Here is a 12,499-nt window from a genome sequence, read left to right on the forward strand (position 1 = left end):
TATTACTGAAGCAGCTGCTACAGTTTTAAAACCTATGGGAAACGAGGGTGGTCTGCTTGTCTGTTAACTGGAGATCCTCTGGAAACAGATGAATAGCTGACAAATCTCTCATCCCCTGTTTGGATTTATTCTTAGTGTTCTCGATTATTGTCTACCACAATTTTAAAATCTGAAAAGCGCCACACCTTTTGTTAGGCTGTGTCAAGTTTTAAGACTTAGCATAACCGCCACACATCTCCTTCAAAGCGACTGTACGTCCCCGTCAGGTAAATTACATGTCTTAAAATGCTGTGTTAGTCAAACATGTTTTCATGTACAATGTGTCCTATATTTGGTCTGAACATGCAGACAATGTGTCCCTTGTTCCCCATAAAAACAGCATAGAACAAAAACAACAAAAAAAAAACAGACAAGTGAGTCAGCAAGGCTGGTTCCGGACCAGGAGCTATGGTATGTCCCCCGGCTCCCTTCCTTTCTCTGCCCTCTGCCATATTAGGAAAACAGTCAACAAACTCACGCATTTCCTTTCTGACTGAGCAGAGGTCCAATAACTCGAGCGTCGAACCAGGTTATTAGAGAGCCCCACCCTCCAACCAGATGCTGATGTCATCTGTGCCCGTACTTGCATTTACAGTTTTCCACCTAACAGTTAATATACAGTATGCGTATTTTCCAAAGAACTATTTCAATACTTGCTTACGGAGAGACACCACACAGCGCCAAGGACAACAGGGAAAGGTCTAAAGATCAAACTGCACAGTCCATTACAAACAGAACTCAGTCTATAATGAGGCAATATGTATCTGCTATCAGCGTCCCAGAGTGGGACAGCTGGGCGGATTGATTCTCTCCTCTGTCTTTTCCGAAAGCAAACTGAACAAACACTTGCCAGGGTGGTCCCGCGCACATCTGCTCAGCTCAGCCGCCAAGCTGGAATTGTTCTCCTATGATAAACAGACAAGCTGAGTGACAGGATTTTATTTTTTGGTGTCCAAGTGCACATGCTGAGGAATCCCAGTTTAACTGGATATTGTCACAGTGTCAGCCGGGTCTGTCATTCTGATCTGACGGTGTTGTGACAACTATCTGTGCAGTTCTACTTTTCATTCTGACACAAGCTTCTGTTTCGGAGCGTCTTTTTAATGCACTTAATGGAAACTGAAATGCAGGATTATTTCTGCTACATGCATGAACTACTCTGACAGGTTAAAGTCTAGGTTGCTATGACTGCACTGGACACAGGACATAAAACAAAACAAATAACACAAACACCTACTAAAACATACACTGTATATAGGGAATTGCAGTTTAAACGAAACCGTATTTACGAGGGTGCAACTCGATGAAATCAGGGGTGTATTTAGCTTTATTTAAGTGGTAGTACAGTACATGTTTACTACTGATTTTAGATGTAAGTTCAGTGCATTATCCTGTGTACTACAACAAATATGTCCCCCAATGTTATCTACGATTGAGCTACATAAACTCAACACAAACTGCAAAAATCAGAGGCAGTATGTATATTAAAGCTCCACAGTCTGTGCTTCCATACACGTGCATAAAACTGCAAAATCCTCTCTCTAATGACGACACCGTCTCTGTTTCTTTGATTTATTAGATCTCAGACACCTACCAGGTTTATTTATGGACCAAATGTATAGATTACATACCTAAATAAAGGCTAATTAATGTTTGCAAGACAATAATAAACATTAGATTGAGACAGATTCGGACAGTTTGACAGCCAAAGACTGCCAGCAGAAAAAAGAGTGTGGTTTTCATCAACATAGACTTCTCTGTGTGCCCGCTCTGTCTCACACTCATATAGACACACAGAGAGCTCCAGAATGAGAGAACGTTAGGAGGTTACCAGGAGGAATAAGCCTGAGGGCAAAGCAAGAGTGACGCATTTCCACTCTGCCTGTGTCTCTTTGAGGGCCAAGAGAAACAGTCTGGAATATGGCATTTGACTGACGGATGGAGAGGCTAACGGACACGGTCGTCTCAGCACAGACGCTTGCCGTACCAGTTTACACATATTCCACACATATCCATTTTTTTTTAAACATAGAGGAAAAACTGCTCGCATAAGAGCAACCTTTAATTTTTTTTCCAACCCAAGTTTTACTCAAGTGGACTTAACCCTTTGAAACCCACTGGCAAGCTTCGAAAGCACGTTATCTTCTAAAAACTGCCAAAATGACGCCATAGATCAGAGCCAGACATTGTAAAAACAAAGACGGTCATCCGTGATGTGCCATTCAGTGGGGGAAATTAAACAAAGCTAAGGATAAAGTCAGGACATTTGTTGAAGTCACTACATTTTACAAGTTTCACCTAAAACTTCACCAAAAGAAACGGTTTACTCATGTACAAAACAACAACAAAAAAGTTCCTCGGCACAACTGTAAAGTATTTAGTGACTCAGTTGTGCCCAATAGTCACATGGCAAAAAACTGAGGGACTTTTTAGGTGTCTGGGATGAACTGTCTCTAAGTGTAGCCCTGTGATAGACTGGTGACCTGTCCAGGGTGTCTCCTGCCTTCACCCTGAGTCAGCTGGGATAGACTCCAGCCCCCAGACCCTAGTGAGGATTAAGCGGTGTATAGATGATGGATGGATGGATGGATGGATGGATGGATGGGATAAAATGCACAAAGCAGATCTGAAACAAGCATGGAAACTAACTAAAAAGTATTAAATATTTATAGAGTCACCATTGTTTCCTTGTACACTTTAGGGTGCTTGGAAAAGAAAATTCAACTTTTGTTCTTCTTTTTTTTTTTCTAATTTATAGCATTAAATGTTATACTGCACAAAAGACTTTCTTGGGTGTGAGTTTTCTAGTCATGGTTGTGCCGTTTCCATAGAGCTGCAGGACTTTAATGAAGCCAAAAATGATCCAGTAAAAAAAAAAAACTGACAAGAGCTAATAATGCCCAGAAACTGCATGGAGTTCAGAGAGTTTAGCAACACGACAGAGTTTGGAAAAATTCTAAAGACACATATTATGATCTCTTGTCACAGTCACGGTTTAGTTTATCGTCATCGCATTAAAGCAGAGCGAGTTGTCCATTAATCACGGGGCTGCCGGTTCGATCGGCATGTACCAAAGTGTCCTTGGGCAAGACACTGAACCCCAAATTGCTCCCAATGGCACCTTTATGGCAGCTTCACTACTGGTAGAGTGTGTGTGAGAAAGAGTGAATGAGAAACACATTGCAGAGTCTAGCACATGTTAAAAGCTGCTATTTAAGTGCAGACCATTTACCGTATTATAAGATAAATGGGAGAATGGGGTTGAGTATTATTCACACATGCTATTAATATCATCCAGATTATTCCAAAACCTCGTCGAACGTGTTCTGCGCTCCTATATTTAACTTGTGTGATAAATGTTGAAAACTCAGTGGGAGACCTGGCGACACGGTCTGTTATCTCAGATTTAACACCGCATGAAAATTTAAGCAAAAACATGGAGAAGAAGAAAAAAAAAAAACAGGGGAAAGACATAGGAAAACAAAATAAAAACTCCAACAGAGGGATGTGGAACTAGCGGGCGGTGGGGGGGGAAAGAATCCTTTTTTTTCTGTATTTTTGTTTATTCATGCAGCCAGCCTATCCGTTCAGTGGCAAAACTCACAGCTTGTGTCTGGCACAAGGCCTCCTCCTGTCTCTGCATGTTTCCCTCGCTTAACGCTGCTCCGTCATATTTCACCAGGAAGGAGCATCGCCGAGGAGAGAACACGAGAGCTCACAAGGACACTTCAAAAAAGTGAGAACTGGAGGTTTCAAAGGAGGAACAGAGATTTCAACCAGCGACAGTGCTAACAATGACAGATACGTGCTATTTCCAGAGTTAAAGCTTATCAGCGTGTAACTAGACAGCCTGTTGCTGCTGTCAGTTGCCTGGATACTTCACTAAAAGGTTACTGCTTGTGTCTGGTTTGTGTATTTGTGTGTGTGTGTGTGTACACGTGTCAAGAGAAACCCGGTGCACTTGTGCATATCAGAAGTCACATGCATTATATTGATAGAAGGCATACCATTCATTTCCATGTGCCTGTCTGCGAATAGTACAGCTCCTCACTGTGAGGGTGAGAACTCACTGTTCATGTGCGCCTGTCTTGGCAACAATATTCTCGAATAAAAACTCAACTGTAGGTCCAAAAATAGACGTGCAAGTTTTAATTTAATTCAGTTGCATCAAGACCGAGCCGACGAACAGAGCAAGTGGGAGAATGAGGGAGATTTCCTTGAGGTCAAATCACTGCAACCGCAAAAGAATAAACTACCCTCCAGTTAATGTATCTTATAAATGCAGGCCCAAGCGATGTAATAAGCTCCCATTCTTTTTTTATTTTTCTTCCGACCACCACACCACATCTGGCTGAGGCAGCCAGGAGTCAGTGGGGGCTCTGGGATGCAATGGATTGTCCTCTACTTCACCCTGATATAACCATTAGATGTGTTGGGTGTTACGCTGGATTTATGTGAAAACGTCTGTAGACTGACTCCAGAACAACCCCGCAGCTGATAAGTGTTCAGCTAAGAAATACAGTTAGGATATATTGCAGCTACAGCGCTATCTGCAAGCGGGCCGGTCCAACAAGGTTGCAGGTTGAGCAATCTTAGAAAAACAGGATCTAAACTAAATAAGAACAGTGGTGACACAAGGATGTAGTGAAAGTGTAACACACTGATGTATGTACTGGAGATTTCTTCTGTAAACTATCAGAAACAGCGATCTGCTCCGTCACACAGCAGCGCATTAGATAGATTAATACAGCAGTCAGCACCTTCCAAAAGCTTCACGCCGTCCTGTGCCCTCCAGAAATAGCACGTGTTCCAGGCACAAACACACACCGAGTGGAAAACGCACAAAATCTGATGAGACACACGTGTGCTGTGTGTGCTGACATGAATTCATGTGTAAAAAATGAAAATACGGTGGGATCACGGAGCTAGCTGCGTTAATCTGTATTATCTTTGAGGTTTTGGAACCAGGTGCATCCAGCCACGACTGCTAGGGAGTGGTGTTTCATTGCGCTGCGTTGCATATTTCGACGACAATAAATAAACATCAATTATCATGCTTTCCTAAAGGCTACTTCCCACAGCTGCCTGGTGAGCGTGAGCCGCTCAGCAACGTGATTTCCATAATATCAGAACAGAAAGCGTTGGTAAAAAATAAGTGAAAACTGCTGGGCATATCAACACCGTGTCCGAATGGAAGACCTCAAACCTGAAACCTTTAGACAACCGGTCTGTTCTGTTTATGAAAACCAGCTAAAGTTAGAGAATAAATGTGCACGCTGGTGAAACTTCACTGGATCCATAACGGAAATCGCCAGACAAAACATAATTGTTTTTAATCTTCCCGGATGTGATCCCTCTTACAAACAAAACTACCAAATACTTTTAATCTCCTAATGATACTCTGATAGTCCGCAGACAGACACCTCTTTGACAGACAACAGTGGTGGAAAAGAAAACCTGTTTTCTCCCGACAACCCTTTGCTCATTCAGTCTCATCTGTTATGATTTACTCTATGGTGGAACGACAGGATAAGGAGGGTACTTCCAAAGTCCATTTCCTCTCTGATCAAAACATGTTTTCCTTCACTTAGCAACATGAAAACAACTCCAATATATTGACAGAGCTGCCTTATTGGCTAAACAATACACAGAAAGGCTGCAGATGTCAAATTTTAAATGGATGCTTTCTTGTGGGTAAAATGTGAAAAGAAAAAAATAAATTATGTGTGACAGTGTATGGTTTATGCTTTTATACTTGTTAAAGTAATCTGCAATGAAGGTGTTTTGGGTTTTTTCCCCCAGAATTTGATGTTTGCAAGAGATGTCACCGCTTGTCTACTTAATTATTTAACCCACATAAGAGAAATCAGTGGATACAGCAGAGCATGTGGGTAAAGCTTGAGCATATTGGTTGTTTTGTCTCCTCAAGTCAGACGCTGATATTGTCACACTTGGATGTTTGAGTGTCTTTTTAAAGAACCGCTTGAAGAATGTGAACCACAACAAAGTGACATAGTGGGACAAAACTGCGCTCGCATTAATCATCCCTTAGCACTCTCGTAATGTTATTACGCCTCCAGCAGTCTTATCAGTGATCATCAAAACCATAAATCAAATCCGACGACACGGATGGAGAAAGCGGTGCTTGACAGAGGGACTTCTTTCGAGTTTGGACTTGCAGCGCTACATTCTTTGGGTGTTTGATTTCAGAAAACAATAGCGTGGAAATCATATTGTTTAGAAATCTTAGCACTTGTGTCGTGTTTTAACAGGTTTTCATAACCATTCTTTGTGTTTTTACCAATTTTCCATGACTCTGAATATGATATTTCTTATAATAAAATAGAAATTAACAGCAACTTTTTAAAAATCTGACTTCTATCCGTTGCAAAAAACCTCCAAAATAATCCCAGTGAACTTCTGAACAGTGTCTCTCACACTCAGCGTCTCCGTAAACAAGATTTACAACACAAACATTCCACAAACTAGCTTCTAAAAATGAAGCCAGAACCAAAACAAACTACAGTCGTGTATTATTTGTGACAAGAGCAGCTTTTCTGTTTAGAGGTGGGGGGGTTTAGTTGTAGTTTACATGTACTGTGAGACCAGGATGTTTGATGTTTCATTGTGCATCCATTACACACACTAGATTACATACAGCTGTGGGACGGGGCTATTTTCAGACGGTTTTCCCACGATTAAAGCACAGAGGCTCCTTTCTTCTTTGATGTGGTGATGGAATGACAGGACGAGCAAACCAGGCTTTGAGTTTTTCTGTCAACATGTTTTACAGCTTGGAAAGTGTGCGTGCTTCGCCTCCATTTGCTCGTGCCTGACAGTAAAACTGCTCTTCGTTGGTCTCAAATATGGTTACCTTCACTCCTCTGTTTACTCTCGTTAATTCCTCTTGATTACGGGAATGGAACACACAGACAGCCTCTACAGGTACACCGAGGGATGGCCAGCTCTTATTTTATTCTTTTTTTTTAAAATACATTTTTAAAAACTTTTTATTTCACTATATTTGTGATTTTATTTGTATTTTTTAAACTTTTTTTGGTATGGTTTTGTGTCACATATAGCATATTGTGTATTACTATAGTATATTTTGGATTATTTCTCCTGTTTTCCATGCTCTAACTGCTAAAAACACAATAAACATAATAATATATAAACAAAAATCTCCACATAACTTAAACTTTAGCCTTCTTGTAGCTGGACTTCTTTTATTGCTGGATACATATAATGACAAATGCATCCCTGTGTCTTTTTCTTTAAGGCATGTATAACAGAACAGAGGGCTTTAAGAGCTTTCATTTAAAGTGTTCCTAATACTATACTTGAGGTTAACCTCAAGAGCCTCAGAATTTCATACTTTTGCCTAATGGGAGGAGCAGAAAGGCAGCTGATGAACTCAGCACAATCAGATAGAACGCTGAATGTCTTCTACAGATTTAATGCTATGCTCTATACCAGGCGGACAGAGCACATGTGGACCATTAGTTAGGAATTTCTTCTTCACAATGAAGCAGAATTAAGATACGTCTTTATGCAGTTTATAGAAATAATATACAATGCACTGACTTTCTCATGTGAGATTAAACAGCAGACCCACAGTTTAACTGGGAGTGGACCTAGAAGTCTACTGATTTGCATAAAACCTGTGCTGTAAAGTGTGATGCTACACTGTAGTGGTAACTTGAAGCGTCTGCGTGCATGTATACAGTTCTGTTCATGTCACAATAAGCATGCGTCGGTCTGCTACACAGATGTGTTGCTTGGCCCTTCATAATGAACACAGAAGAACACACAGGGCAGGGTTTCTTAAAGGCTGGCGTTGCACTTTTTACAGGATGTAGCAGCTGGTTACAGACTGGCTGTAGCATCCTCGGCTTCCCTGGCACATGCACAGTTGCCGTGCTTGCAGCGCAGACAGTCTCGGACTTGGGTGGATGACGAAGTTGAAGTCACACGCATCGTCATGCAGATCCTCGAGGACACGTGGACGTGGAAAGCATGAGTCGGCCCTTAAACCGTACCCTTGCTTTGCCTTAATATTGACTTGTCACAGCACGCATCACTATAAATCTGATATCATGCCACTACAGTCAGCTCACCGTAACTATGAGAGTGAAAACATACATAAACCGATGCTACCGTGCAAGAAACAACAAGCTCAATCCGGTCTTTTTAACATTTTCAAACTCCCTAAAGGACCTCAGGGGCATCTGCTGTGGCACAAACAGTGAACTGTTTTAAATTAGCCTAACAGGAATTCATCTGTTTCAAATTATGAAAAGGCTAATTGAATATAGCACAAACAGAATAAATGCGCCAATCAAGCTCCCCTGTTGCTTGTTAAACATGTTTTGTTTATCAGGTCGCCTATCCTACCCAAGGCACCTTCAAATACAGATCACCTGCCTGTACACAACCGAGGAAACAGGTTTCAATACACTGAAGGAAGAAATGCAACAAGACTCTCACTTTTCTTTTACAGCAGCTTTACATGCACTAAGAAAATATATGATGAGGAAAACAACATGAACATTTACTCAAACACTAACTAGGAAACTGTGTCTTGTTACCTGCATTGCACTGAAACCCATAGATGATGTTGCAGAATGTGCCATGTGAGCATGTGTAAAACTCTTACCTCTGCAGAGTGAGGCTGAGGTGGTCCGTGCAGGCCTTAATCTTGTTCTGGGCCTCTAGGTGATTCATGCTCTCTGTGGAAATGCCATCAATAGACAGAATGATGTCTCCAACGCTAATCTTGGCTTTGGCCGCCTTGCCTCCATCAGTCAGCTGCAACGACACAGAAGTGAATGAGAAACGTATGCTCGCCATGCACATATTTGCAGACAAAGAAGATCAACAAATCTACCTTTTAGTCGAGGGAGATCCTTTTTTTGATCACCTATTTTGCTCATAGTTGCCTAAAGACATGTTGAATTCTGCTTTATTTTCCTTTTTTCGTTTGTTTATCATGTTTGCGCTTGAAACTTCAAGGCTTACATCATTCCAGAGTTAAAAAAGAGAAAGGCATTTATCATCCAAAAATGGTGTGTATGCATATCATGTTGATTTATATCTTGTAATCACCAAGCAGTGTGACTTCCTTTCCGTTTCCTGTCTTATATAACCATTGTCAGATAAGATAGGCATCTTATTCGCCTCTCAACGTGAACATCACAACACCCAAGGGACAGGACCAAAACAATCTGCTCATAAAAAAAAGCCACAACATTCCCACAATCATGACTCACACGACCGAATGACAACTTCCCACAATTCCAAACCACATCGTTTAAAAGTTTGAATTTTAATCATGAAAAAAAATTATGCTAATCCTCGGCTGGTCTGTTAAGGACATTTCGAGGCTTGTTGAGCCACTCCAGGCCCCTCTTTGCCTTTTGTTTAATCCGTTATTGTGGTGTTGAAAGGTGCTGATGCACAGATTGCGTGCCGTGAAGAAAGTTTTCCGTTAGAAAATTTATGCATTTGGCTCCACCTCTTGTCCCACTTAGGAATGTATTTTTCCAGTCGCACAAATGATTGTTTTTTCTTCATATTCTAAGCCTTTGCGTACCGAGGAGATGCTGTGTAATGCAGGTATTTTTGTATTTCAGTCTCTATCAATGCATTGTGTACATGAAGCCTGTGAAATGCATTCTTTGTGAAAAACCATTTTCAAGGACAGAAACACGTCATATGTGGTAGCTTTGATTTAAAGTGTGACTTAGCTTAAAGCTCTACAACTGTCAGTGTGTCAGATAGCAGCAAAAGGTAGGGCTTCGGTTCATAAGATCTTTTTTTCCGTTTGCATCACGCTGAGACTTGCGTTTTACACACAGGGTGTAACTCAATAAAACCATGACGATGCTATGACTCTCTCCCAGGTAGGGTGACTGGCTACTGATTACACAAGACGGTGCGCAACTCATCTATCACTCAGCACACTCTTAACACCCTCAGAACCTGTACAGAAACGCTAGTCGTCATCACCAGGACTCTGTGTACTCATGCTGGCTTTGTTATGATCATAACTTCGCGTATCTCTCAGCAGAGGGAAAGAATAGAACTCACAAGAGGCAACACAAAGAATGAAGAGGGCAAAGTGATTTAGCCTCTCAGCTCGACTGTGTGTTGAATATCAAACTGGGATTTAGACGTCAAAGTAAAATGTGCCAGCTTTGTGCAAAAAAAAAAAAAATTCTACGAACCAATAAAATGCACATGGAAGCAAAAGCCCGCATTCTCTCCACAGGGTTCAGTTATCTTCAGTCACATGTACTCGAGTGAAAATATTCGCCAGCCCTGATTCAGACAGATAGACAAAGCACAATATGCCCTTTCCCCGCTGCTAAAGAATGCATTCAGGTTAGGCAGCTCTAAAAGCAGCCAATTGAACATAAAGAATGTGCCATTGTGTTAACCCACATGATAACAAAATAGGGGGAAAGAGTGGGAAGGAAGAAGAGAAAAGAATGAGGAAGTGACAGCGGTGACGGCATTGTGCGACACATTTCTTTGGTGCGGTTGCTTTCCTTGTGTCATTTACAGCTGGATCAGTAGCGGGAAGCGTAGACATGCCTAGTTGAGGCTGATGTATCCATACCAACGTCCAGGAAACCTAGAGCGCAGCCACATGTTAAGCACTACTCATGAGCAAAGCTTCGACTGACTCACTCGCTCAATCAGCGTCCGACTCACAGACACACCTGCCAGCGTTTACTGAGTCTGCACTGACGCATTTACTTTCAATAAATTAACCCATTGCTCTTCTGTGCAATCAGCAGAGCGAAAGCAGTCTTCAGAAATCCTCCGCTGGCTCAGTGTTGCTCTGCTGCACGGCTCCAGAGGTCAAAGGGAGAGAAAAGTTGCTGAAGGGTTGTTGAGTGCACACATTCCTGTCTCTCCATCTCACAGTGTCTCTATGTGTCTGAGAGAGGAGTGAAATAGAGATCTCTCCTTGTAGGGATGTGATAAAAAGAGAATGCCACGTCGCTCTATATATGGCAGTTCCTCAAACATTTCAATACATTAAGAGGGTCTCAAAAAAATGTGTTTTTACATGTGGTTAACAGTGTTTAATGCCTCAGTCTGTGGTGAACAGACTTCAGAACTTCTTTCACTCAAACACTGTCTTTCTCATGTGGATACAAAACAAATAAATGTTACAGTAAGAATCTCTGGCATGCACCGACTATAAATATAAATCAAGAGAGGTCTGAGACACTCGTGATGGAGAGCAGATAAGTAATGATCGGGGAACTTTGGCTCGGCGCTACTCCGGTCCTCTCCAGAGAGCACATTTTAGAAACGTGTTTCACCAAATCCTATTAGCCACGTCGAATTGAGTAATGCAATCAAAACTTGTTGCTATTTTAAACGTTGCTGGGTCGGAGAGAAAAGTTCGTTCCAAGAGTTTTTTTTTTTTCACACAGAATAATTTAAGGAGTGAAAAGGCCACCAGAGGGCTTTGTGTTCATTTACCAGATGAGAAGGATGCTTTCCAAATGAATGAGGTGTCTTTCCAACTGTGCACATGAATGGGATTCCAGCCGCATAATGGTGTGGCTGCTGTGCTGCACTGGACCTCTCCACACTGGTGATTTAAGTGCTGTAGAGTTACTGATAATGACTGGTTGTTCCACACTACACATGTAATAATCCTGCGCTCTCACAAACTTAGCCTGAAGGCAGTAAATTGCACAATACTTGGCAGATTCAGCTGAAGGATTATGGTAAATCCTAATGCATAATGAATATTGCGATTTTGAAGCTGCAGCTAACCCTAACCCGAAGCGTAACCCTAATTTATTTCTGGTCCAAACGTCTTTGTGGAAAAACTCCATCTTTGTCCGTATGTACGGAGACGCATGTTGTACCGAACTGTAAAAACACAAGAAGTGGAACCGAAGCCTAGAAAAACAGTCCATTGCTTCCATATGTCTTTAATCCATCTTTTATACAGCCTTAACCAAATACAGACATAAAGGAGGGGGAGGAAGAAAAAAAAAATCAGGTTTATTCGAAATACTGTTCATATTTAAATGTTTACTCAGCAATCAATTTATCCTTAATCAGGTAATAAATAAATAAAGACGCATAAAACCGGTTTATTATTAGTGAAAGCAAGACTTGCAGAGATTGTGTTTAAAGAGAAAGCAGCTGTGTTAAGTAGTTGATGTGGCTAAATTTATGACACATACTGTCCGTCTACTGGAGGAAGCCGCTGCCAAAACTTCTAATACGCTGGAATTCGCTAAACACATCAATGCTGTATTTTTAGAACGCTGATTTATAGTTACAGTGCTGCCTCAAATACTTAAAATTTTCAGGCAGAGACGAGAAGACAGTGCTTCTATCAACGATATATCCATTCAGACGGACACGTTCAAGATAATAGAAGGTATTTAAGATCACACTTGAGGGATAGTAATCATCTCCAGCC

General features: G+C 41.4%; 1 protein-coding gene across 3 annotated transcripts in view; it reads right to left on the reverse strand.

Moving 5' to 3' along the window:
* The window catches only part of pdlim5b (PDZ and LIM domain 5b), a 38,925-nt gene that overhangs the window by 13,471 nt on the left and 12,955 nt on the right, over positions 1-12,499 (reverse strand). For all 3 annotated transcript variants that reach the window (XM_008286466.1, XM_008286468.1, XM_008286467.1), the window contains exon 3: positions 8,696-8,847. In XM_008286466.1, coding sequence (XP_008284688.1) covers positions 8,696-8,847 — 152 coding nt within the window. The remainder of the gene's footprint in view (positions 1-8,695; positions 8,848-12,499) is intronic.

The sequence above is a fragment of the Stegastes partitus genome, unplaced genomic scaffold (assembly GCF_000690725.1).
Source record: "Stegastes partitus isolate 25-593 unplaced genomic scaffold, Stegastes_partitus-1.0.2 Scaffold456, whole genome shotgun sequence".
Lineage (NCBI taxonomy): Eukaryota > Metazoa > Chordata > Actinopteri > Pomacentridae > Stegastes > Stegastes partitus.